Genomic DNA, 25277 nt, shown 5'->3' with positions numbered 1-25277 from the left:
AAGAAGAAATCCATCTCCTTGCCTGACACAGCACGCTAGGGAGCGCAGGCACTCACCGCGGAGTAAACCAGCAGCTTGGGGAGCTGGGAGGTGGTCGCCATTAGGGTCAGGTTCTTCCTTATCTGAGCCAGCAGGACTCCTGAAGGAGAAAAGTCCCCGGTGTTGCCGGCTACAGCCACCCCTGCCTTCTAATTCCACCTATCTGTGCTCCTTTCACCCTCTGCCAGGCCTGGGCCTCATCCCCTACACGGAGAACTCTTTAGTGTCATAGGGACCATGTAAGAACTCTGTGGCACCCCTCCTCTCTAAGAACTGTCAAATGTATAGAAGGAAGCAAGACAAAACAAAGTATTTGCCTATATTTCAACACGGATGTAGAAACCTGCCTGTGTTTACAGAAGCACTTCAGTTTGAAACAAATGTAAACGTAAGATTGCTTCAGAGTACACAGTGGGTGGATCCGTGCCCGGGTAACTACCATATGCTCTGAAAACTGAGATGTCAAAAAGGTGTGACAGCAGGCAAGCCTTTAGGTGCTCAAATGAGGAAGCTGGCATGTGTATTACTCTCAGCCTTCTCAAAATGGCCCCCACTGGTTCTCTTGGGGCAGCTATTCATTTAGGAGAGGGAGGGTTTTCTGATGTGGGCGAAACTTAAGAACATGAATGGCGGGGCTGGGCGTGGTGGCTCACGTGTGTAATCCCAGCACTTTGGAAGGCTGAGGCGGGCAGATCACCAGAGGTCAGGAGTTTGAGACCAGCCTGGCCAACATAGTGAAACCCTGTCTCTACTAAAAATACAAAAAGTAGCTGGGCGTGGTGGCAGGCACCTGTAGTCCCAGCTACTTAGGAGGCTGAGGCAGGAGAATCACTTGAACCTGGGAGGTGGAGGTTGTAATGAGCCAAGATCGTGCCACTGTACTACAGCCTAGGTGACGGAGCGAGACTCTGTCTCAAAATAAATAGGCTGGGTACGGCGGCTCATGCCTGTAATCCCAGCACTTTGGGAGGCCGAGGTGGGTGGATCACCTGAGGTCAGGAGTTCGAGACCAGCCTGGCCAACATGGTGAAACCCCATTTCTACTAAAAATACAAAAATTAGCCAGGCATGGTGAAACCCCATTTCTACTAAAAATACAAAAATTATCCAGGCATGGTGGCATGTGCCTGTAATCCTAGCTACTCAGAAGGCTGAGGTAGGAGAATCGCTTGGACCCAGGAGGCAGAGGTTGTAGTGAGCCAAGATCGAGCCATTGTACTCCAGCCTGGGTGACAAAAGGGAAACTCTGTCCCCCCGAAAAATAAATAAATAATTTCTTTTAAAAAGAATATGATGGCAGAAAAGGAAGAGAACTGGGGAAATTTGGTGACTAGCGGCATGAGGAGGGGAATTTGGTTCTGAAAGAGCAGGGAGTGTTTCAGTAGAGAGGGAAGTGTGTAAGAAGCTCCCACAGCAGATTTTTAACGCCTTAGGGTCCTGAGGAGTGGAGTGACATGCTGTCTTTGTCACTCACCCCCCTGAAGCCGGGCCTTCTCCGCCTGCTGGTAGATTCCGAAGAGGAAGCGGAAGCTGAAGTCCTTTAGCCGGCTGAGACGCTGCATGGTTTGGGGTGAGGCCCAGGGCGGCAGGTGCAGCCCGTGCGTTTGCTGTATATCGCAGTGGGCAGGTTAGCGCCCCAGGCCTAGGCCAGCCTCTCCAGGGGGCAGCTCTCTTCCCCAGTGGGAAGGTGCCTGTGTGTGTGAGGGAGGGAGAGGAGACAGAGGCACAGGGGCTGGAACTAGTAGACATGGCAGACGGTGTGGATGCTGCAGGGCACAGGAAAGGAAGCTCAGGCACAAAAAGTGAGACTCAGCAGAAAGGAGCTTTGGGTGGAGAGCAGCAAGGACTGCTGACAATTAATAAACCATTTCCCACTCTGAGGATCTCTGTCACCCGTGAGGGAAGTTCCCGTGTTTCACAAGCACAGCCTCCCTGGACCTCCCCAGGGGCGTGACGGTATCAGGCACTGTGTTCTACCGTCCTGGTGACCTGGGCCTGCTGAAGGGAAAAAGAGTGATCACAGTGGGCACTCTAGTGGGCTCACCTCACAGAAGAGTGTGTCATAGACATTCCAGACAGTCTCCAGTGTCAGGTCTGTAAGCCCTGTCTCGTTGGCCACCATGTCCAGAAATTGCTATGAAAAATGGATCAGGATCTCAGTGCTTTTGTGGGGAAAAGACAGTATGGCGATCTCCACCTCTGCCCCTACTCACTGCATTCCGAGAACTCTCATTCTGATACTCTGGTGTCTTCCGGGTCTCATTCTGCAGCTGCTCATAACGGGGACATGGGCCCAACGGGAACTTCAGCAGCTGTAGAGCGAAGCGGGGAAACAGGCAGTGGGAAAAGGAGCCTGGCATCAGCAGGCACACGGCCACAGCTGTCCCCTCACCATCCCAGGGAAGGGCTGGCCACTCTCACCCTGTCCTCAGTGATGGGCACAGTGTGCACAGGGATAGGCTGCCACGAGATGTTCGGGTTGAAGCGCTGCATCCCGTTGGGAGGGAAGAGTCCAGCCAGGTTGGCCTCAGCACTCATGAGAGTCCGGTCAAAGTCTGTGCTTCGCACATAAACCTGCAGAGATAGCAACACAAGTCACGTGTGTGTGTGCGCGCGCGCGCGCGCGCGCGTGTGTGGTGGGAAAGTTTTGGTCACCCTGGAGTCGTGTGTGTGTGTGTGTGCCTGCGCAGGCACGTGTGTGGTGGGGAAGTTGTGGTCACCCTGAAGTGGAGCCTTATGTGTGTGTGTGTGTGTGTGTGTGTGTGTGTGTGCGCGCGTGTGTCTGTGGGGTGGGAAGTCCTGGTCACCCCAAAGTGGAGCCCTGGGGGAGAACTGGTTCCTGATGGTCACCCAGCAAACTGTAAACCTACCATGCATCTGGCCCTCACCCCCCTCTGGCCTCTGGCCTTCCCCGTCCCCCAAACACTCCACTGGGGGTTGTCACCACTCTGTGAAGAACTCCTGTGGGAATGGCCTTAACTGAATACCCCTTCCTCCCAGTCAAAAGTGCTGACTCAATCAGTAAGGCTCTCTGGTCTGTCTGGTTTCATAACAACACCTCTCTCCTTGTCTAGATCAGGGTCCTTGGGGCAGAAACTGGCTCTAGTGATGACCCTTAGAGACCAGGGAGAAAAAATAAGATAAAGGGCTGGGCCTGGTGTCTCACACCTATAAACCCAGCACTTTGGGAGGCCAATGCAGGAGGATCACTTCAGGTCAGGAGCTCGAGACCAGCCTGGGCAACATAGTGAGACCCTGTCTCTATAAAAAATGACCCAGGTGTGGCGGGCACCAGCTACTTGGGAGGCTGAGGCAGGAGGATCACTTGAGCCTAGGAGTTTGAGGCTGCAGTGAGCTATGATTAAGTCACTGTGCTACAGTTTGGGTGACAGAGTGAGACCCCTTTAAAATATATGTATATATTTTGGGCCAGGCACGGTGGCTCATGCCTGTAATCCCAGCACTTTAGGAGGCCGAGGCGGGCAAATCAGCTGAGGTCAGGAGTTCAAGACCAGCCTGGCCAACATGGTTAAATCCTGTCTCTACTAAAAATACAAAAATTAGCTAGGCATGGTGGCATACACCTGTAATCCCAGCTACTCGGGAGGCTGAGACAGGAGAATTGCTTGAACCCAGGAGGCGGAGGTTGCAGTGAGCCAAGATCATGTCACTGCACTCCAGCCTGGGCAACACAGCAAGACTCCATCTCAAAATAAATAAATAAATAAATAAATAAATAAACAATATTTTGAAGAGCTTATTCAGAGATAGTGGCTCATGAAAAGGCAGGAGGAAACTGGGGAAGGACAAGCTCAGGACAGAGCTGGGCCTTAAGGGAACAATTAACAATATCTAGGGACTCTTGACACAGCTGAGGCTGACAGTGGTAACCAGAGGAATAGCTTCCCCCATCCCTAGGGTAGGGCAAGGACTCAAGGAGCAGGCACACTCGCCAGTCCTCCCTGATGTGCCCTAGGAATGTAGCGTGACCTGGCGTGGCAGACAGGGCTCGAAGACCTCATCTTGATCAAGGAAAGACAAGCCCTATCTACGTGTGTCTTCCCCGCTGTCTTTCATCTTGGCCCTGTCTGGTTTATCATCAGATACCCCCACAACACTCTAAGCTCCATGAAGACAGAGATCATATCTCTATGGTGCACCACTGAACACAAAGTGCTAGCATAGTTCTTGGTCTTTAATGGGTACTCAATAAATGTCTTGGATGGAAAGGCTGTGATTTCAAAGAGTCAGAAACCACTTTGCCAGGCCCGCCTGTAAGGCTGAATTTGGATGCTTAATCAGGTTTGCCTCTTCCTAGCCAAGCAGGGGCAACTCAGCTCCTAGGGTTTTGTTCCAGACAGCTCTCAGATGTCTTTTCCTGTAGTTGTAACCAAAAATACAAGAAGGAGGCCAAAGTGCCCAGCCTTAGCCTTAGGCTCCCTGAGAGCAAAAGATGAGGGCAGCATACCCCATTCCCCTTGCCTCTGGAGCTCCCAAGCTTACCTCTTGCCGGTGATAAGAGGTGTTTAGGAAGCCATGATAGCGCTGCCGCAGGGCCTGGCCCAGCTCCCAGTGCTGTAGCATCCCCTCCTGTGGGCAAACCCAAAAGTTAAGAGGGTCTAGAGGGAAGGGGTGGCTCACAAGCCCCATGGGGTTTAGGCCCTGTTGCTTTCCAGGTTTACCCTTTGCTGGAGTCAATTAATCTGATCCCAGAAGTCTTTCATTAAGTGGCCAGTCATGCACGGCAATATCATGGGCACAGAGGTTAAGGTTATGAAATCTGGTCAAAGTCAGCACCCACATGGGAAAAGGCAGTTTAGTAAGGCCCCAAGTTCTGTAGCCTGCTCTAGACATCACTCATTCTACAGCTCATCCTGAGGAAAGGCTGGCTTCTGACCCACCTTGGTTAATTGACCAAACCCCTGGGGCCATTCTTCTTCCTGGTAGGGGTCCTTGGGATATGTCTTCACTGGTGAACGGTCTCCATGGCGGTACAGCTGAGGGAAGAAAATGGTTTGCCTATAGGTCAGAAGCATCTCGATAGGGACCCAGAGCCTACCTTTTGCCCCATGTTAGGGAAGGAAGTCTCATTCCCTTTGGGAAGCCTACTCGCTGCAAAAGACCCCAGTTAGGAGTCAGTCACTTCTTCCAGATTCCAGACACTCTAACTTGGCTAAGCAATGCCACTGGAGACCACAGGCAAAGCCAAGGTACAGGTGGTAAGGGAAAAGAGAAGTGAAAGCAACGTATGTGGTGGGGACAACTGGGGAAAAAAGACAACCAAAGGCTTCTTTAGGGATGAGTCTTAACCATTTGACTACTTCCCTGTGTCAGGGCAGACTCACCCCGACCTATTCGGTCACCCTGACCCCCATAACCCAGGGCTCCACGTCAATCCTGAACCCAGCCTCCCAACTACACAGGCCAGTCGTCCTCTCCTAAACCAGCTGTTCCTTCCCAAGATTCCCGACCCCCACCAGCTGGCCTTTGCCCTTCTAGCTTCAGGGAACTCTTTGGTGACCCCATTTCTCATTACCAAGGTAACGAAGCGCAGACTCCGCGCCTGGGTGGGCGGCATCACCATCAGGTTCACGCCGAGAAGGAGCTGGAGGAGAGCCGCACGGCTCCAGACGGACCGCTTGCCCGCCATCACCGTTGTAATCTATGCAGCAAAGAAGCTGGAACCCGCTGGGTGGCACCTGCAAGCAGCCGCCCGGACGCACCCGTAAGGACACACGCCGGAAGTGCGCTCGCCGCCATCTTACTTAGGGATGAGCTGGGGTTGGGAGATAAGGCGCAATCTCGGTGGGAATGGGTGCAGGAGGGTCGCGATCTGGCTGTGGCGGAGAAGCGTAGGCACATAGCCCAACGTGGCGAGGCAGACAGGGCTCGAAGACCTCATCTTGATCAAGAAGGCATTAAGTTCGCGTTTGCCTCTGCTAGGAGAAATCCCTTACCAAGGTGGCGCTTGCAGTGGGCGGGACCATGTCCTGGAACGCGAGCGTCCCCTCCAGCCGGGGTGCTTCCGGGCTTGACCCCATAGGTAGAGCGGGTGCAGAGTTGAGGCGAGGGACGGGAAAGCAGAGGTCGCTTCTCTCCGCGCCCCCGCCTTTGGAGGGGATTGAGCCCTGGCCCTGTTTTCTAGGAGACGTTTTGCTTGGGGTGCAGGGCACAGTATGTAAACAACCCTTTGGATTTCCTGTGTCCTTGAGGTTGCCTCTAGTCTAGCCTACCGTTCCTGCCCGGCACGAAGCTTCAGTGGCCCTTTCACTTTCCCTTCCAGGCCTTTCCCTGACCTCCCTCCCCTCCGCTTCCAAGTTTTAGTTAATTAGAGTCAAGACGTCATGCCTCTTCCCAAAGGAGTTGTGTTGCATAGGATGTTCAGACTTTCCAAACCCAAAGCACTGAATCCCTAGGGGAGGAATTTCAGACCAGTGGGGAGGTATTTTGAGGTAAGGGGCAGGTGCATATCATAAAGTGGGAGTACATGCGGTTTACACAGAATCAGTGGCCCTCTTGGCATTGACCATTAGGATTCAGGTGCAGCCAGTTTCGCCTCAGGACTTTGTGACTAATATGACGGTTGCAGAAGGTCAGATCGTAGGTCCTGGGGATGCTTTGATTCAGATCTGCCTACTGGAAGCAAATCTCCTCAGATCTTTGAGAAACAAAACTGATCAGGCTTGGGCAGGGCACCGTGGCTCGCCTGTAATCCCAGCACTTTGAGAGACCGAGGCAGGCAGATCACCTGAGGTCAGGAATTCGAGACCAGCCTGGCCAACGTGGCGAAACCCCATCTCTACTAAAAATAATAATAATTAAAAAATAGCTGGGTGTGGTGGCGTGCTCCTGTAACCCCAGCTACTCAGGAGGCTGAGGCAGGAGAATCGCTTGAACTCGGAAGGTGGAGGTTGCAGTGAGCCGAGATAACACCACTGCACTCCAGCCTGTGCGACAAAGCAAGACTCTGTCTCAACAAAAAAAAACCTGATTAGGCTTGGTGTGGTTGCTCACGTTTGTAATCCCAGCACTTTGGGAGGCTAGGGTGGGAAGATTGCTTGAGCCCAGGAGTTCGAGACCAGCCTGAGCAGCTTATGAAGGGCTCATCTCTACAGAAAAAAAAAAAAAAAAAAGTTTAAAAATTAGCTGGGTGTGGTGGCACACACCTGTGGTCCTAGGTCCTCGGGAGGCTGAGGTGGGAGGATCACCTTGAGCCTGGGAGGTTGAGGCTAAAGTGAGCCATCAGGGTGCGACTGCATTCCAGTCTGGACGGCAGAGCAAGACTGTGTCTCAAAAAAACAAAAAGAAAAGAAAAAAAAGATCAGAATTAGCTGTCCTTATTTTGCCCTAGGACTCCAGATTCAATTATTTATATATACTTCAGGATTTAAACTTTGCTTCCAGAGTTGTTGTGGAGGAGGCTGAGAAGCAAATAGAATAAGAGCTGAAGCCTGGGTAGCCAAATAGTTCTTAACCTTGTTGTTTAATCACAAGCCCTTTTGAATCACATGAAAATTTTGCACCTCTCCTCCAGAAAAATGTTCACACATATAACACGCACATGGAATTTTGCATATAATCCCAAATGGTTCACAAAGACCATTTACTAGAGGTTTCATAAATCAGCATCTCTGAATACCTGATTTAACCTAGTCGTCTTACTTCACAGCTTAGGAAACAAACCTAAAGAGAGGAAGTGACTTGCCCAAACTCACAGTTTAGGAGAATGGATTAAAAGTCTAGTTTTGTGGTTTTCAGTTAAATAGTCTATAATGGGCTGCTTCTTGCAGGCTACTCAAACTGCATTACTAAACTGTAATTGGTGATCCCGAAATACTTTTAATAAAGAGGTATCTGTCAAAGGAAACCTTTTCACATTAGTGGGACTAAACAGGGCCTAGGCCAGGCACAGCTCGCACCTGTAATCTCAGCACTTTAGGAGGACAAGGCAGGCAGATCACCTGAGGTCAGGAGTTCGAGACCAGCCTAGCCACCACAGTGAAACCCCATCTCTACTAAAAATACAAAAATTAGCCAGACATGGTGGAGCACGCCTGTAATCCCAGCTACCCGGGAGGCTGAGAGGGGAGAATTGCTTGAACCCAGGAGGCAGAGGCTGCAGTGAGCCAAGATTGTGCCATTTCACTCCAGCCTGGGCAACAGAGCGAGACTCTGTCTCAAAAAAAATAAATAAAATAAAGGGGGCTTGGGTAATTGGCAGAATGCTGCATATTAGTGGCGGGGAGAGGGGTTGAGTGTTTTGTTTTAATGGGCCTCTTACTCTCCTTGCAAACTAGCCATTGTACTTTCAGGGTGTAAATCTTTGGCTCACCAAATTTCAGCAATCTCTCAAATTCAGCTTTTGCTTTTCTTCCCACTTGCTCAAATATGTCTGTATTCTTTGTGCGTGCAAGTATCCCACGTGGGAGGGACTGATGAAGCAGATATTATTTCAGTTTTTATAGGGAGAAACTATTCCAGGAAGGGTGGGGGTTACAGCACAAGTAGATAGTAGAGCCTGGAGCTGAGCCCTAGTTTCTTCTTCCTTTGCCCCCAGCTTTTGCATTTTCTGCCAGATGATTCTGTGGTCCTTATACTTTGGTTCCTAACTACAGATGCAAAAAAACCCCACAAAAACAAAAATACCACACACATGTAGATGGTGAGATAGATGGATATGTGGGCCTATACCAGATCAAATAAATCAGAATCTCTGAAGGTGAGGACAGGAACCGCTACCTTATTCGGTGTTGGCAGAAGCAAACCTAAATCCAGGTACGTTCGCCATTTTTTCCCATCTGAAGAGGCAGTTTTTTGTTATTGTTGTTTGTTTTTTTGTTTTGAGATGGAGTTTTGCTCTTGTGGCCCAGGCTGGAGTGCAATGGCGCCATCTCAGCTCATAGCAACCTCCGCCTCCCAGGTTCAAGTGATTCTCCTGCCTCAGCCTCCCGATTAGCTGGGATTACAGGCACCCACCACCACGCCTGGCAATTTTTTTTGTATTTTTAGTAGAGACAGGGTTTCACCGTGTTAGCCAGGAAGGTCTCAATCTCCTGACCTCATGATCTGCCTGACTCGGCCTCCCAAACTGCTGAGATTACAGGTGTGAGCCACCATGCCCGGCCCCAGCCCAGTTTTATATAATGGAGTGTGTTTGTGATTTTTGTTTGTTTAAGCTTGAGCTCGAACTTTTGAATCAGCTAAACTTGTTTTTTTTTTTTGTTTTTTTGTTTTTTTGTTTTTTTGTTTTGAGACGATCTCCCTCTGTCACCCAGGCTGGAGTGCAGTGGTACAATCATGGCTCATTGCAGCCTCAATCTCCTGGGCTCCAACAGTCCTCCTACCTCAGCCCCCCAAGTAGCTGGGACTACAGGCAGATGCCACCACGCCTGGCTAATTTGTGTGTGTGTGTTTGTTTTTCTGTAAAGGTGAGGTTTCACCATGTTGCCTAGGCTAGTCTCAAACTCCTGGACTCAAGGGATCTGCCCTTCTTGGCCTCCCAAAGCGCTGGGATTACAAGTGTGAGCCACCACACCCAGTCTTATCCCTGTATTCAAATTTGATATTTGCCCCTTGCTAGCAACTATCTCTTAGAGTTTACTGTGAGAATAAATGAAATAATGCATATAAAGATAAATGTATGTAGTAGGCATGAAATCAATGTTACATCTTTCCTTTCTGCCTTCTGTATCATCTCTGAACTCAGGTGTGGGAATCCAGGTTTCTGGATTATTCTCTATGTTGTGATTGGAAGGTTGGGCAGAAGTCACTTGAGTAGATATGCAGTGATCTGCAAGATAATCCCCACACTTTCCACCCTTCCAGAACGGTGAAGGAGGGAACAAGAAGCAGTTGCCCTCGTCCATTCCTGCAGAGCTTACCCTGCAGCCTGCTTCATGGGAATGAGTACTTTCAGGGGAGTTAGCCAGTAGTACCTGTGACCGTGGCTGGTGAATGCTCCTGTTTCTGCTTCAAGTTTCTCCTTGCTGTGAGAAGAAACCTGTGGAGGTTCTGGGGGACCAGATTTGTGACTTGGTAGATCCCTGAGTGTGTTCCCAGGGACATTGCCCCCTGCAGGAGCCAAGGAAACATAGAAGAGGCCCATAGGACTGGCGACTTTGGACCTAACAACTGCAAGCTGGTGGGACTGTGGCACAGGGGTGGGGCTGGCAAAATGGGAACGTGATTCCGGCCGCTGATCACTTCACTGCTTGCCCTGGCTTGAAGCAAGTCTCAGTGGTTGGTCTCCAGAAACTCCGTGGAAATACTGCCAACAGGTTTTGGTCTTCCCCCATTTTCCTCTCCTTTTCCCTCTTTGTAGGGATGACAGTTGGGGTTTCTGAGCTGTAACCTGGTAGGACAGCTCTGGCAGTTGAAGTCCTGGTTGTAATTTCTTCTAAACAGGAGATGAGGCTGAGGCCAACCTGGCTTGGGGGAGTTGGTCCCCAACCTACTTTTTCAGCAGTTGGCCCTAGCCTGGTGCCCCCCATCCAGATGGGGCTTGCGTGTGGTCCTGGGTCCTGGGAAGCCACCTGTGGGCAGACTAGGTGTCAGGAGAAGGAGTTGAAGAACAAAGTGGATGAAAGTGATTTCTCCCAGCTCGCAGAAGATAGGGTACCAGGCCCCAGACCATTGATTCCTGAGTTTCTTGAAACCAGGCATCTCAGAGACATCTCTGACTGCCCTGCCGGGCTGGAGCTTCTGGGAGCAGGGAGGTAGAGGAGGGAGCTGGACTGGTGATGTGGGTGCTGGGACAGAACAGTGCCAGTCTCTCAGTGACTAGAGTCCCTGGTTTCTGCTTTTCCAGGACAGCTGGGGCCTTGTGAAAATCAGAGAGGGAACACATGCGAGAGGAATGGAGAGCCTTATGCTTGTGACTCAGAGATACCCAGACCAGGGTGGGGGCCTTGGGAGGGGACAACCTTGTGATGAGGGGGAACAAGAGCAAGAGCTGCAGGCAGAAGTCTGAGATGGGGGTGTCACAGGGGCTTTTCTGAAATGTGAAAATGAATACATGGGCAGATTTTGCAACAGCACCCAGCCTGCTGTCTTCTCACACTTTGCTCCCCAGCCCCCGCCTGTTCCCCATGTCCCACCCTGTGCTCCCTGCCGTCTTTCAACCAGGCTCCTCTTCTGCCTCAGCCTTCAACTTTTCCTCATCTGGTCCCTTCTGTCCCATCCACACCCCCGTCCACTCTTTCCCTGTTTCCTCTGTTCTTTTCCCTGGTGCCCTGTTCATCTGTTTTGGTCTCTTTGGCTGCCTGCCCTGGCCCCCGTCCTTCTGTGCTTTAATGTGGGGCCCATGGGAACTGGAGTTCATAGCAAAACAGGAAGAGCCCATGAGCAGGAAACTGGGAATGGGGCAGGGGGTGAATGACCAGCAGTAACCTCAGCTCCTCGCCTCCCACATCTGGACTGGAGCATCTGCAGGGTTCTCAGCCTCTCCCCTGTAGCCCACCAGCCCTGGCTGCTTCCATTCTAGCACTTCACTGGCCCAAGATGCAACAAGACAAGATTGTCCTGGACTCTGACACAGCAAAGGGACTGGAGTGAGGACATCTGGGTTTTGATCCCAGCCGGGCCACTAACTGTGTGGTCTTGGAAAGGGCCCTCACATGAGTTTCAGTGTTCTCTGTCAAATGGAGCTCAGGTTACTTACTCTGCTTTCCTCCCAGGGCTGCTCTAAGGACCAGAAAAGATAGTGAAGGGTTTGTGCTGTGTATGGAAACAAGTACAAAGTTCAAAATCCACTGAGTTAAGGCGATGGGAACACCCACAACTGAAAGAACTGGGAGGGTGATGACAACTCGTGCCATTTCTCGAACACTTACTGTGTGCCACACGTTGTGATACAATCTGTAGTCCCTCCCTCCCTCCTTCCTTCCTTCCTTCCCTCCTTCCTTCCTTCCTTCTTCCTTTCTTTTTTTTTTTTTTTTTTTTGATGGAGTTTTGCTCTTGTTGCCCAGGCTGGAGGGCGATGACGTGATCTCGGGTCATGGCAATCTCCGTCTCCCAGGTTCGAGCCATTCTCCTGCCTCAGCCTCCCGAGCAGCTGGGATTATAGGCATGTGCCACCACACCTGGCTAATTTTTTGTATTTTTAGTAGCGATGGGGTTTCACCAGGTTGGCCGGGCTGGTCTGGAACTCCTGACCTCACATGATCCGTCTGCCTGGGCCTCCCAAACTGCTGGGATTATAGGCATGAGCCACTGCACCCAGCGTGATCTGTAGTTTCAATCTCACAACAACCTTGTGTGGTAAAAATGACTACTATCCCTATGTTTTCTTTCTTTTTTTCTTTCTTTTTCTTTTTTTTTTTTTTTTTTTTTTTTTTTGAGATGGAGTCTCGCTTTATCGCCCAGGCTGGAGTGCAGTGGCACAATCTTGGCTCACTGTAACCTCCCAGGTTCAAGTGATTCTCCTGCCTCAGCCTCCCGAGTAGCTGGGATTACAGATCCGTACCACCATGCCTGGCTAACTTTTGTATTTTTAGTAGAGACGGGGTTTCGCCATGTTGGCCAGGCTGGTCTCGAACTCCTGACCTCAAGTGATCCACCTGCCTAGGCCTCCCAAAGTGCTGAGATTACAGGTATGAGCCACCATGCCCAGCCTATTTATTTTTCAACATACCATTGCTGGCTCGAATATTCCTATTTTAAAGATAGGGAAACAAAGATTCAGAGACATTAAGTAACTTGCTCAATCAAGATCACATAGGTACTAAGAAGTTTAGGATTTGAACCCAAAATCTGAGCCCAGAGTCTGAACACTAAATCAACATGCTGAGTTGAAATTGACTACAGCAGTTGTGAGTGCGTGCCTGTAATGCTAGCACTTTGGAAGGCTGAGGTGGGAGGATGGCTTGAGCCCAGGAGTGTGAAACCAGCCTGGGCAACGTAGTGACACCCCACCTCAAAAAAGAAAAATAAAAGGAATAATAAAAAAAATTGACTAGGGCTAACAAGTAGGGGATAGATGAGAATAATATTTTTCTTGTTATTCATTCAACAAATAGGAACACAGTACCTACTCTGTTGCCTCCTCTATGCCAGCCCTGTTTCAGGGGTTTTGGGGAAGATGAAATCAGTAAAATATGATGTCTGCTTTCCGGGATGGATTTCATGCCCCAGGCAACAGAGTGGGAAGAATGGCTATAGTCTCAGTAGCTGCTGGTTGGAGCCTGCCATCACTTCAGATGGGGTTGTTTCCCAGATGAGGCAACCTTCATACCTTCCCAGGTCCATCCTGGGCTGCCACCCGAGTTGCCTGCCTGCCTTCTGCCACCCCCCCACCCCTATCCCAGGCCTGCCATTGCTCATAGCAGATTTCCTACCAAAGGCTCTCCTGGCCTCCTCTCTTATCTGTGGCCCCCGCAGGGCACCCACTTTCAGAAACTCCCTGGAAGGCCCAGCACCTTCCTCTCTGCACCCCTGGATTTCTACCAGGTTGGCTGAAGCCTAGGGCTAGTGGGGAGAGCTTCTTGGCCTCTTCCCAGAGGCAAGGGAGGAGGAGGGAGGCTGGGAAAGCAGGCTGGGGCTCAGTGTCGCAATTCCGGGCCCTGCTGGGACCTTTGCTCCGAGAGGTGCCTATGGAAGGGAGGGAACACCGACTCTGGAGGCTGCTGGGATTGGGGTAGGGGTTCCTGGGAGGCAGTCCTTTTGCAAGAGCTGCTAAGAGCGCTGGGTAAGGAGAGGAAGGGGGAGACATGGAACTTGGCAGGTCTGCAGCGAAATGCTGCTGTTTTGACCGGGAGTAGGGGGGTGGGAGTGGCAGGAGAGGGAGTGGCAGGAGAGGGGGTGGCCGGCTGGGGAGGAGCCAGCCTTGTGGAGAAGCTGCCCTGTGGGCGGGGGTGAGGAGGGGAGGGCTGCGGTCGTCAGGCAGGAAGGAGGGGTGGCCTGACCCCTCGGCAGTCCCTCCCCTAGCCTTTCCCCAAATTGCTACTTCCCTGGGGCTCCAGGTCCTGCTTGTGCTCAGCTCCAGCTCACCGGCTGGCCACCGAGACCTCTGGACAGGGAACTGCACCATCCTCTTCTCCCAACAAGGGGGCTCCAGGGACTGCCCACCCAGGAAGTCTGGTGGCCTGGGGATTCGGTGGGTCTGCTCCTTAGCAGTGGCCTGGGGCTCTGTGTGTGTATCTGGGGTGGGGTTGGCGAATGTCCTAAGGATCTTAGAAGGGGGTTTCTGGGGAGAAGTGAGGGGTGATGGTGATGGAAGCTTGGGAAAGGAACAGGACTCTGGGTCCCAGAATAACTCATGAGGGATTCGGGGGAGGAGGTCCTCTATGTGAATTGGGGAGATTCTTGGAGACAAGAGATTTGTGCTGGGACCCTGGAGAGTGGCATGAGCAAGGTTCTCTAATAAGCAGCGTGTTTCACTGGGTGGAGCGAGCTTCGATCCCGTCTCCTGGTCCTGCTCAACTTTGGCTGTCCTCAGTGTTGGAGGGGGAAGGGGCCCGAGAGAAGCAGGGCAGATGTACCCAAACGTTCCCCGCTGGTTTGGAGGGGACTTTGGGGGAGAAAGGCTGGTACAGTGACTGGGAGCCCAGACTTTGGAGTCAGACGAGGGTTGGAGTCTTGATTCTACCGCCGCCTAACTGTGTGACCATAGCTACTTAATCTCTTTGAACCTCAGTTTGCTTATCTGTAAAATGAGTTTAAGAATAGTCCTGAGCCGGGAGCAGTAGCATGTGCCTATAATCTCAGGTACTCAGGAAGCTGAAAGTTGATTGCCTGAGCCCAGTAATTTGAGGCGACAGTGTCCTATTATTGCACCTGTGAATAGCACTGAGTTCCAGCCTGAGCAACATAGAGAGACCCCATCTCAAAAAAAAAAAAAAAAAAAGAATAATCTTGACCTCAGAGGGGTATTATGAGGAAAGCACATAAAGCCTTATAATAGGCTGGGCGCAGTGGCTCACTCCAATAATCCCCGCACTTTGGGAGGCCCAGGTGGGAGGATCACTTGAGCCTAGGAGTTCCTAGACTAGCCTGGGCAACATAAGGAGAACCTGTCTCTAAAAAATATAATAGTAATATAATAAAGCCTTAGTACAGGCTAATATATGGCAAGTAAATATTAATTGATATTGTTGGTATTGATAAACGGGAGGATCAGGTGGAGAAGGGAGCTGAGGCCAGAAAGGAGGCCAGTTCTAGAAGAGTATAACCTGAGTCCTTCCTGCAGGACAGTGCCTTGGTAATGACCAGGGCTCCAGGAAGAGATGTCCGTGTGGCTGGGGGCCCCTGTGCCTGACATTCCTCCCGGTAAGCTTCATTCCAGCCCTCTCCCCTGAGCCCAGACCGCAGGCTCCTCGCCTCCCCATAGGAATCAGTCTCCTTCATTACCTGCCTTCTTCCTTCCTCCAGAGAGCAGTCCAGATTCATTCTTAGTCGTGGTTGCCTCTCCCCCGGTTCCAGTGCCTGGCCCTTGCAGGCTCCCGCCCAGTCCTCCCCAGTCTGGGTTTGCTGCTAAAGAGTTGGTCAGCTGAGTGCTTACCCTGCTCTGGCTTTGAAGAGTTTTATCTGATCTCTGAAATGCATACACTCCAGCCCCCCAAAGAGACGAGGGTTAACATCTTCATTTAAGGTCTTGAGATGTAAGAAACTACAAGTGACTAGTCCTAGCTAGAGCCCACACAGACGCTAGGGTCCCAAAGCCTGAGCTGGGACTTTGCTGCCCTCTAAGGGTGGGGATAAGTTTTCAGTTTCCCAGCTAGGACACTGGGCCATGGAGCTGGGATGGAGCCTGAGACCCCCATGTGCCTCTCCTTTGGAGCTCAGACTCTGCAGCGGAGCTGTGGAAGCCAGGTGCACGGGATGCAAGCAGCCAGACCCAGGGAGGCAACAGCCGCATCCTCAGAGAGGAAGCCAGGATGCCCCACTCTGCCACAGGCACTGCAGGGGTGGAGCTGGAGGCTGCAGAGCCCACAGTCCTGCTCACCAGGGCAGAGCCCCCTTTAGAACCCACAGGTGAGGAGCTTCTGGGTTTGGAGGAGGTAGGAGTCCAGATTCCAGGTCCTGGATCTGGAAGAGGTTCCTTGGGGGTTTTTACTTTATATGTAATCTCATGGTTAAGTCCAAAGGCTTTAGAGCTAACTAAATCTGACTGATCTAAGTGTGAATTCTCTCTCTACTTTAGGCCTTCCTGAGCCTCAATTTCCTTGTTTATAAAATGGAAAAAAAATTATGTTTGTCATAAGGATCAGTGCATATAAAAGGCTCATACAGTACCTAGAACATAATGGCACTTGGCCAATGAGGGCTACTCTTCTCATGAAAGAGACACTGGAGTTTGTATAATGAAGGGAATGAAGGTCACTGAGTGCCCAGGGCAGTGACTGAGTCAGGGAGAACATGAACTTTTTTCCTTGGGGGAGAGCATTGAAACACTTTCCTGTAACCAGAGATCCGTCCACAAAAGCGGAAAAAGGGGCCAGCCCCCAAAATGCTGGGGAATGAGCTATGCAGCGTGTGTGGGGACAAGGCCTCCGGCTTCCACTACAATGTTCTGAGCTGCGAGGGTTGCAAGGGATTCTTCCGCCGCAGCGTCATCAAGGGAGCGCGCTACGTCTGCCACAGTGGTGGCCACTGCCCCATGGACACCTACATGCGTCGCAAGTGCCAGGAGTGTCGGCTTCGCAAGTGCCGCCAGGCTGGCATGCGGGAGGAGTGTGAGTTTCTGGGGCTGGGGTGGGGAAGAGGCTGAGGGGAAAAGAGGGGGCCAGGGTGTGACCCAGGACAGGTGCCTGAACTTGTAGGGGCCAACTGATCCCTAAGTATGGATTAAAATATCTTTCTTGACTGGGCGCGGTGGCTCATGCCTCTAATCCCAGCACTTTGGGAGGCTGAAGCAGGAGGATCACCTGAGGTCAGAAGTCTGACACCTGCCTGGCCAACGTAGTGAAACCCTGTTTCTACTAAAAATACAAAAATTAGCCGGGTGTGGTGGCGGGTGCCTGTAATCCCAGCTACTCAGGAGGGTGAGGCAGGAGTATCACCTGAACCCGGGAGGCGGACGTTGCGGTGAGCTGCGATCGCGCCACTGCACTCGAGTGTGAGACTCTGTTTCAAAAAGAAAAAAAAAAAAAAAAAAAAAAAAAACTTCTTGCGTTTACCCAGTGCTGTCTGTTTTTCTGGAGCCCCAAACCGCCCCTTTTGCCCCATCCTTGCTTCCTGTCTCCTCATATTTGGTCCTGTCCTTAGGTGTCCTGTCAGAAGAACAGATCCGTCTGAAGAAACTGAAGCGGCAAGAGGAGGAACAGGCTCATGCCGTATCCCTGCCCCCCAGGGCTTCGTCACCCCCTCAAATCCTGCCCCAGCTCAGCCCGGAGCAATTGGGCATGATCGAGAAGCTGGTCGCTGCCCAGCAACAGTGTAACCGGCGCTCCTTTTCTGACCGGCTTCGAGTCACGGTACTTGACACACCTGGGGAGAGGCGGCTGCACCCAGATCACCAGTGGGCTTCTTGATGTCCGACTCAAAGCGCTTTGCCTTTTCCCTCCTGGGTAGCCTTGGCCCATGGCACCAGATCCCCATAGCCGGGAGGCCCGTCAGCAGCGCTTTGCCCACTTCACTGAGCTGGCCATCGTCTCTGTGCAGGAGATAGTTGACTTTGCTAAACAGCTGCCCGGCTTCCTGCAGCTCAGCCGGGAGGACCAGATTGCCCTGCTGAAGACCTCTGCGATCGAGGTGGCTGGAGAAGGGCAAGGGATGAAGGGAGAAGCAGAATGGGATTATCTGTGGGAGGGGCCTCCAGACATCGAGCTGGGAGAACCAAATCTGCTGGGAAGCAGGGATGAGGGGAATCGGCCTCCCTGGAAGGGGCTATGCTCCAAGACCAACCTTCCTAGTCCCCGTTTGAGGTCTGCTGCTTGTGTGCAGGTGATGCTTCTGGAGACATCTCGGAGGTACAACCCTGGGAGTGAGAGTATCACCTTCCTCAAGGATTTCAGTTATAACCGGGAAGACTTTGCCAAAGCAGGTGAGAACTGAGATCACACAGGGATTGGGGCTGGATGGACAAATGCTTCTTTTTTTATTTTTTATTTTTAAAAATTGAGGGCCAGGCACGGTGGCTCAAGCCTGTAATCCCAGCACTTTGGGAGGCCGAGGTGGGCAGATCACAGGGTCAGTACATCAAGACCATCCTGGCTAACACGGTGAAACCCTGTCTCTACTAAAAATACAAAAAATTAGTCAGGCATGGTGGCACGCGCCTGTAGTCCCAGCTACTCGGGAGGCTGAGGCAGGAGAATGGCGTGAACCCTGGAGGTGGAGCTTGCAGTGAGCTGAGATCACACCATTGCACTCCAGCCTGGGCAACAACAAAAAAAATTGAGATGGAGTCTCACTATGTTGCCCAGGCTGGTCCAAAACTCCTGGCCTCAAGTGATCCGCCTGCCTTGGACTCCCAAAGTGCTGGGATTACAGGCGTGAGCCACCCACCATGCCTGGCCAAGGACTGTTTCTTTTTTTGTTTGTTTCTTTTTTTTTTTTAAGACAGAGTTTGCTCTGTCGCCCAAGCAGGAGTGCAGTGGCGTGATCTTGGCTCACTACAACTTCCGCCTCCCGGGTTCAAGCAATTCTCCTGCCTTCAAGCAATTCTCCTGCCTCAGCTTCTTGAGTAGCTGGGATGAGGTGCACCACCACACCCAGCTAATTTTTGTATTTTTAGTAGAGACAGGGTTTTACCATGTTGACCAGGCTGGTCTTGAACTCCTGACCTTAAGTGATCCACACACCTCAGCCTCCCAAAATGCGGGGATTACAGGCGTGAGCAACTGAACCTGGCCAGGACTGGTTCTTTTTGTCATAGGCCCATGGTGACTACAGAGCCACAGGCCCAACGTTTGAGTGACTGGTAAGGGAAGGCTCCCCTTATTTTTTGAAGATGGAAAATTGGAATGCTGATAGGCTTCTCTCAGCTACTCCAGATAGACCCCTGTCCTCTGTTGCTTAGGTCAGTGGTTTTCAAACTGTATTCCAAGGAACCTGAGAGATATATGGAATGGCACCTTGGAGGAGAAACAGGGAGGCACAGGAAGTGAACTAATCTTCCTCACATGTGCTCTTTGGGGATCATGGGGGCTGATTTCCCCTACTCTTTTTTTTTTTTTTTTTTTTTTGAGATAAGTTCTTGCTCTGTCATGCAGGCTAAAGTGCAGTGGCATGAACGTGGCTCACTGCAGCCTCAACCACCTGGGCTCCAGTAATTCTCCTGCCTCAGCCACCCAAGTAGGTGGGACTACAGGCATGCATCACCATGCCAGGCTAATTTTTATATTTTTTTGTAGAGACTGAGTTTCGCCATGTTGCCCAGGCTGGTCTCGAAATGGTCTCGAACTCCTGAGCTCAAAGGATCCACCCACCTCGGCCTCCCAAAGTGCTGGGATTACAGGTGTGAGCCACCACACCCAGTCTCCCCTACTCTTTTTTTTTTTTGAGATGGAGTCTCACTCTGTTGCCAAGCTGGAGTGCAGTGGCACGATCTTGGCTCACTGCAACTTCCACCTCCCGGGTTCAAGCGATTCCTCTGCCTCAGCCTCCCGAGTAGTTGGAACTGCAGGTGTGTGCCACTACGCTCAGCTAACTTTTGTATTTTTAGTAGAGACAGGGTTTCACTGTGTTGCCCAGGCTGGTCTTGAACTCCTGAGCTCAGGCAATCCACCCGCCTTAGCCTCCCAAAGTCCTGGGATTACAGCCATGAGCCACCACACCAGGCCCCTCCCCTACTCTTTTTCAATTACACTTTCTGATGAACTGGAACCATGGCATGGCAAACATGCCCAGAGGGGATGTACAATAAGAGCGAATGTTTCCATCCCCATCCTATATCTGAAGTATTTTCTCCAAAAATTACTTCATACTGCGGCTCTCTATCTGATTCTCGCTTGGGAGCTACGCAGAAGAGGTTTCTTCATATTCAACTATTGGTCATGTTTGTGTCATGAAAACTGGCCTGGGAAAGGACGGGAGGCTGAGGGACTTTTGGAGGGACTGGAATTGAGCGTCAGCAGGAAACCAAGTAGCTTAACAACTGGATGAGTGGGGCTCTAAAATATGGCTGATGCCCTGACTCCATTCTCAGGGCTGGTAGATCTGTGGCCAGGCCAGTCATCAAGCCTTCCCTGGTTTCTGACAACTCAGGTCAGCTCACGTGCCTCTTGCTTTCCAACACAGGCCCACCCAATGAGCTTTCTAGGAAGGCCACCCTTCACTGTAGGGCATAATAGGGCTGTGTTGGCACCTTTTGCCTTCTATAGTGCCCGGTGTGCTGCCCGGATGTGTTGGCACCTAATGGGGTGATTTAATGACTTTACCCAGCTTTAAAGCCCAGCCCTGCCCCCTCTTCTAAACCATTTTTTCCTCGATGGTTATTATCTCAGACTTTCTTAACCATGGCTCTCCCCTCCTTCAGAATATCCTCCTTGTGGAACCCTGCCCAGTTCTAAGATCTCTGTATTAGTTTGGCACTCGTAGACTCGTGCTATCTGAATCTGCACCTATTTGTAGATTTATTTATTTACTTATTTTATTTTATTTTATTTTTTTGAGACGGAGTTTCACTCTTGTTGCCCAGGCTGGAGTGCAATGGCACAATCTCGGCTCACTGCAACCTCTGTCTCCCAGGTTCAAGCGATTCTCCTGCCTTAGCCTCCCAAGTAGCTGGGATTACAGGCATGTGCCACCACGCCTGGCTAATTCTGTATTTTTAGTAGAGATGAGGTTTCTCCATGTTGGTCACGCTGGTCTCAAACTCCCGACCTCAGGTGATCCGCTCACCTCGGCCTCCCAAAGTGCTGGGATTACAGGTGTGAGCCACCGCGCCCGGCCCTTATAGATTTATACAAGCAGTTTTGAAGTAATCATGCTTGCTTTTCATTTTTCATTTCGTGAGTGAGGTCTTGGGGAGAAGGAACTGGAGCTCTGTTTGTCACGTCTCCTCCCCTCTCTATCCACTACTATTTACTGCATGCAGTAGATGACTGGTGACACGGACTGAGCACATTTGAGGTGTTCATTCCATGGGCATCAGCAGACCCTCACAGGTGCATTAGCCAACTATAGAACCTCCTCTTAATTTCTGTATAAAGGGGGCTGTTTGCCATACTTTGGGGCTCAAAACCTCACCAAGAAATGTTTTAGAAAATGGGGCTTGCCGCCGGGCATGGTGGCTCACACCTGAAATCCCAGCACTTTGGGAGGTCTAGGCAGGCGGATCACCTGAGGTCAGGAGTTCGAGACCAGCCTGGCTGACATGGCGAAATCCCGTCTCTACTGAAAATACAAAAATTAGCTAGGCGTGGTGGTGCACCTGTCCCAGTTACCCAGGAGGCTGAGGCAGGAGAATAGCTTGAACCCAGGAGGCTGAGGTTGCAGTGAGCCGAGATCGTGCCACTGAACTCCAGCCTGGGTGACAGAGCAAGACTCTGTCTCAAAGAAAAGAAAAAAGAAAAAGAAAATGGGGCCTGCCCATTAAATGGACTAACACACAACACTTGATAAACATCAGGGTGAAAGTACAGGAAGTGACTCACCAAGAAGCCTTGAATGGAAAAGTGTAGCAGATGGTTGCTAAAAGAACTCTGACAAAGCCTGGGGAACTGTGTAGGGTGCAGAGACTTTGACAATGTGTATGAGAGACATATTCTCTAGGTATCATGACTTTAACTCATGGTTTGTTGCATTTTAGTCTTCTCAGCAGGAAGACTGTTTCCATGAAAAACTGATTATTTATTGGCCAGGCGTGGTGGTTTATGCCTGTAATCCCAGTACTTTGGGAGGCCGAGGCAGGCAGATCACGAGGTCAAGAGATCGAGACCATCCTGGCCAACATGATGAAACCCTGTCTCTACTAAAAATACAAAAATTAGCTGGGCGTGGTGATGTGCACCTGTATTCCCAGCTACTCAAGAGGCTGAGTCAGGAGAATCGCTTGAACCTGGGAGGCAGAGCTTACAGTGAGCCAAGATTATGCTACTGCACTCCAGCCTGGTGACAGAGTAAGACTCCATCTCAAAAAAAAAGAAAAAAAATATATATATATATATTTATTTATTTTACAAGCACTTATGTGGTAGTTACCATATATGCCACATATTTATGAGATAGGTACTATTATTATTCCCATTTTACAGATGGGAAAACCAAAGCCCAGAGAGGTTACATAACTTACACAAGGTCACACTGCCTTATAAGTGGTAGAACCAGGACTCAACCCCAGGCAGTCTGGCACCAGAATCCACATCCTCACCCATACTGCAATATTCCCTCTAGTATGTGATACATGAAATATATCTCTAGTGTTCAAATAAGTAAGGCCAATGCCAGTGAAAACCAATGCTTTTTTTTCCTTTAAAACAGGGTCTCTGTCGCCCAGGCTGAATGCAGTGGTGTGATCAATCATGGCTCAATGCAGCCTCGACCTTCTGGGCTCAAGTGATCCTCCTTGAGTAGCTGGGATTACAGGTGTGAGCCACTGTGCCCTGCTGAAAAAGGATTCTTTTATTTTTTTATTTTTTTATTTTTTTTGAGCCAGAGTCTTCTGTTGCCCAGGCTGGAGTGCAAGTAGCACGATCTCAGCTCACTGTAAGCTCCGCCTCCCAGGTTCAAGCAATTCTGCTGTTCAGCCTCCCATGTAGCTGGGACTACAGGTGCGCCACCACGCCCAGTTAATTTTTGTATTTTTAGTAGAGATGGAGTTTCACTGTGTTGCCTAGGCTGGTCTTGAACTCCTGAGCTCAGGCAATCTGTCTGCCTCAGCCTCCTGAAGTGCTGGGATTACAGGGATAAGCCACCACATCCGGCTCTTTTTCTTTTTCTTTTCTTTTCTTTCTTTCTTTTTTTTTTTTTTTTTTTTGAGATGGAGTTTCGCTCTGTCACCCAGGCTGGAGTGCAGTGGCATGATCTTGGCTCACTGCAACCTCCGCCTCCCAGATTCAAGCAATTCTTCTGCCTCAGGCCCCTAAGTAGCTGGAAATACAGGCGTGCACCACCATGCCCAGCTAATTTTTGTATTTTCAGTAGAGATGGGGTTTTGCCATGTCAACCAGGCTGGTCTCAAACTCCTGACCTCAGGTGATCCGTCTGCCTCGGCCTACCAAAGTGCTGGGATAAAAGGCGTGAACCGCCGTGCCCTGCTGAAAAAGGATTCTTTATAAACAAAAATAAGAGTTGCTTCTATTTCTAGAAATGTGGAGCCCTCAAGAATTTTAATAACAGAATTGGCGGGGAATGGTGTCTGATACCTGTAATCCCAGCACTTTGGGAGGGCGAGGCGGGTGGATTACTTGAGTCCAGGAGTTTGAGACCAGCCTGGGCAACATGGTGAAATCCTGTCACAACAAAAAATATAAGAATTAGCTAGGTGTGGTGGTATGCACCGGTAGTCCCAGCTACTAGGGAGGCTGAAGTGGGAGGATTGCTTGCGCCTGGGAGGTCGAGGCTGCAGTGAGCTGTGATCGTGCCACTGCACTCCAGTCTGGGTGACCAAACAAGACCCTGTCTCAAAGAAAAAAAACAAGAATACCAGAATTATTATCATGTAATTCAGCACCTCTTGTGTGCCAGACACAGCACTAAGTGCTCTGCATACTTTGTCACTGAACTATCCCAACAATTTTCTGAGATGGGTTTAGATATGATTCTCATTTCACAGATGAGGCTTAGAGGGGTTAAGACATTTGCTCAAGGTTACACAGCAAAGCCCTGTAGCCTTTTTTTTTTTTTTTTTTTTTTTTAATGGAGTCTCCCTCTGTCACCCAGGCTGGAGTGCAGTAGTGCGATCTCGGCTCACTGCAACCTCCACCTCGCAGGTTCAAGTGATTCTCCTGCCTCAGCCTCCCAAGTAGCTGGGATTACAGGCACCTGCCACCACGTCCAGCTAGTTTTTGTGTTTTTAGTAGAGATGGGGTTTCGCCATGTTGGCCAGGCTCTTCTTGAACTCCTGACCTCGGGTGATCCGCCCGCCTCAGCCTCCCAAAGTGTTGGGATTACAGGCGTGAGCCACCGTGCCCAGCCCCGGTAAACTTCTTAGTGAGTTCCTAGTAGTTCTCTAAGGTAAGGCGCTGGAGGAGAGAAGGAAGTTCCTGCTGCTCCTGCTGCATGTGTCAGCCTCCCTTCTTCCTCCCCAGGGCTGCAAGTGGAATTCATCAACCCCATCTTCGAGTTCTCCAGGGCCATGAATGAGCTGCAACTCAATGATGCTGAGTTTGCTTTGCTCATTGCCATCAGCATCTTCTCTGCAGGTGTGGAGGAGGGGCAATGGGAAACAGCAAGAGACTTGCACCAAGGAGGGCTGCAGGCCCCACAGGAATCAGGGGGTGGCTTGGGAGGGTGGAGGCATTTGCTCTGTTATTTAGGGATGAGAGAGCTTGGCTGGAGCATGTCTCTATATTTTGGTTGCAACTTGGGGTATGGAACTGGACCCTGGCCAGACCTGCTCCTCAACTCTCTTGGTGACCTATAGACCGGCCCAATGTGCAGGACCAGCTCCAGGTAGAGAGGCTGCAGCACACATATGTGGAAGCCCTGCATGCCTACGTCTCCATCCACCATCCCCATGTGAGTCTCCCCATGGTGCCCCTTTTCCTCCTTTCCCCCACACAGGCCCATTCCCTGATACACCTACTTTCCCTTCAAGAATTTCTCTCTGACTGCATGGTGTGCAGACAACTCACCTCTCCCACAACTCCCCTACCCTTGCCCCGCTTCCCTGCAGACAGGCAAAAGCTGTTCTTGTCTCTCTCCTTTCCCCAGGACCGACTGATGTTCCCACGGATGCTAATGAAACTGGTGAGCCTCCGGACCCTGAGCAGCGTCCACTCAGAGCAAGTGTTTGCACTGCGTCTGCAGGACAAAAAGCTCCCACCGCTGCTCTCTGAGATCTGGGATGTGCACGAATGACTGTTCTTTTCTCATATTTTGTTTTCTGGGCTGGATGGCTGAGGCCTGGTGACTGCCTCCTAGAAGTGGAACAGACTGAGAAGGGCAAACATTCCTGGGAGCTGGGCAAGGAGATCCACCCGTGGCATTAAAAGAGAGTCAAAGAGTTGGGAGTTTTGTGGCTACTGAGCAGTGGGGCGCCCGCTAACGCTGTGCTGTATCTGAAGACCACACTGATCCCACAAACGGATGGGCCTGGGGGCCACTTTGCACAAGGTTCTCCAGCGCCCTGCCCATCCTGCCTCCACCACTTCCTGTTTTTCCCACAGGGCCCCAAGAAAAATTCTCCACTGTCA

The 25277-nt window shown here is 50.9% G+C and overlaps 2 protein-coding genes across 7 annotated transcripts in view; one reads left to right on the top strand and one right to left on the bottom strand.

Moving 5' to 3' along the window:
• ACP2 (acid phosphatase 2, lysosomal) overlaps positions 1 to 5727 on the bottom strand; it is a 9776-nt gene extending 4049 nt beyond the window's left edge. Inside the window, exons 1-8 of the mRNA XM_007999749.3 lie at positions 5576 to 5727; positions 4941 to 5036; positions 4543 to 4629; positions 2461 to 2613; positions 2253 to 2351; positions 2084 to 2173; positions 1514 to 1646; positions 57 to 139 (exon numbers count right to left, since the gene is read on the bottom strand). Of these exons, the coding sequence (XP_007997940.2) occupies positions 57 to 139; positions 1514 to 1646; positions 2084 to 2173; positions 2253 to 2351; positions 2461 to 2613; positions 4543 to 4629; positions 4941 to 5036; positions 5576 to 5689 (855 nt within the window). The 5' untranslated portion in view covers positions 5690 to 5727. The remainder of the gene's footprint in view (positions 1 to 56; positions 140 to 1513; positions 1647 to 2083; positions 2174 to 2252; positions 2352 to 2460; positions 2614 to 4542; positions 4630 to 4940; positions 5037 to 5575) is intronic.
• Positions 5704 to 25277, top strand: NR1H3 (nuclear receptor subfamily 1 group H member 3). 6 transcript variants are annotated; one of them, XM_007999787.3, is made up of 10 exons: positions 13924 to 14131; positions 15224 to 15303; positions 15820 to 16008; positions 16443 to 16709; positions 17242 to 17450; positions 17548 to 17727; positions 17920 to 18019; positions 24171 to 24284; positions 24506 to 24600; positions 24796 to 25277. In XM_007999787.3, exons 2-10 carry the CDS (start codon positions 15261 to 15263, stop codon positions 24940 to 24942), a joined length of 1344 nt encoding a protein of 447 aa, XP_007997978.2. In that variant the 5' UTR covers positions 13924 to 14131; positions 15224 to 15260; the 3' UTR covers positions 24943 to 25277. The 6 variants fall into 6 exon arrangements, 5 of the variants coding, with proteins under 5 accessions (XP_007997986.2, XP_007997961.2, XP_007997955.2 ...); XM_007999795.3 differs by lacking the exons at positions 13924 to 14131; positions 15224 to 15303 and adding an exon at positions 5704 to 5764; XM_007999770.3 differs by lacking the exon at positions 13924 to 14131 and adding an exon at positions 13616 to 13723 and having other exon boundaries at positions 17548 to 18019.

The sequence above is a fragment of the Chlorocebus sabaeus genome, chromosome 1 (genome assembly GCF_047675955.1).
Source record: "Chlorocebus sabaeus isolate Y175 chromosome 1, mChlSab1.0.hap1, whole genome shotgun sequence".
Classification (NCBI taxonomy): Eukaryota; Metazoa; Chordata; class Mammalia; order Primates; family Cercopithecidae; genus Chlorocebus; species Chlorocebus sabaeus.
The sequence above is the reverse complement of the archived record's forward strand: the minus strand, read 5'-3'. Positions and strand labels throughout refer to the sequence as shown.

Bases quoted from the DNA above. Each gene is read 5' to 3' on its own strand.
- NR1H3 (XM_007999770.3), top strand. From the start codon at position 15,261: ATGTCCGTGTGGCTGGGGGCCCCTGTGCCTGACATTCCTCCCG. The intron at 15,304-15,819 runs GTAAGCTTCATT...TTTGGAGCTCAG, and splicing joins TGTGCCTGACATTCCTCCCG to ACTCTGCAGCGGAGCTGTGG. The intron at 16,009-16,442 runs GTGAGGAGCTTC...TCCTGTAACCAG, and splicing joins GCCCCCTTTAGAACCCACAG to AGATCCGTCCACAAAAGCGG.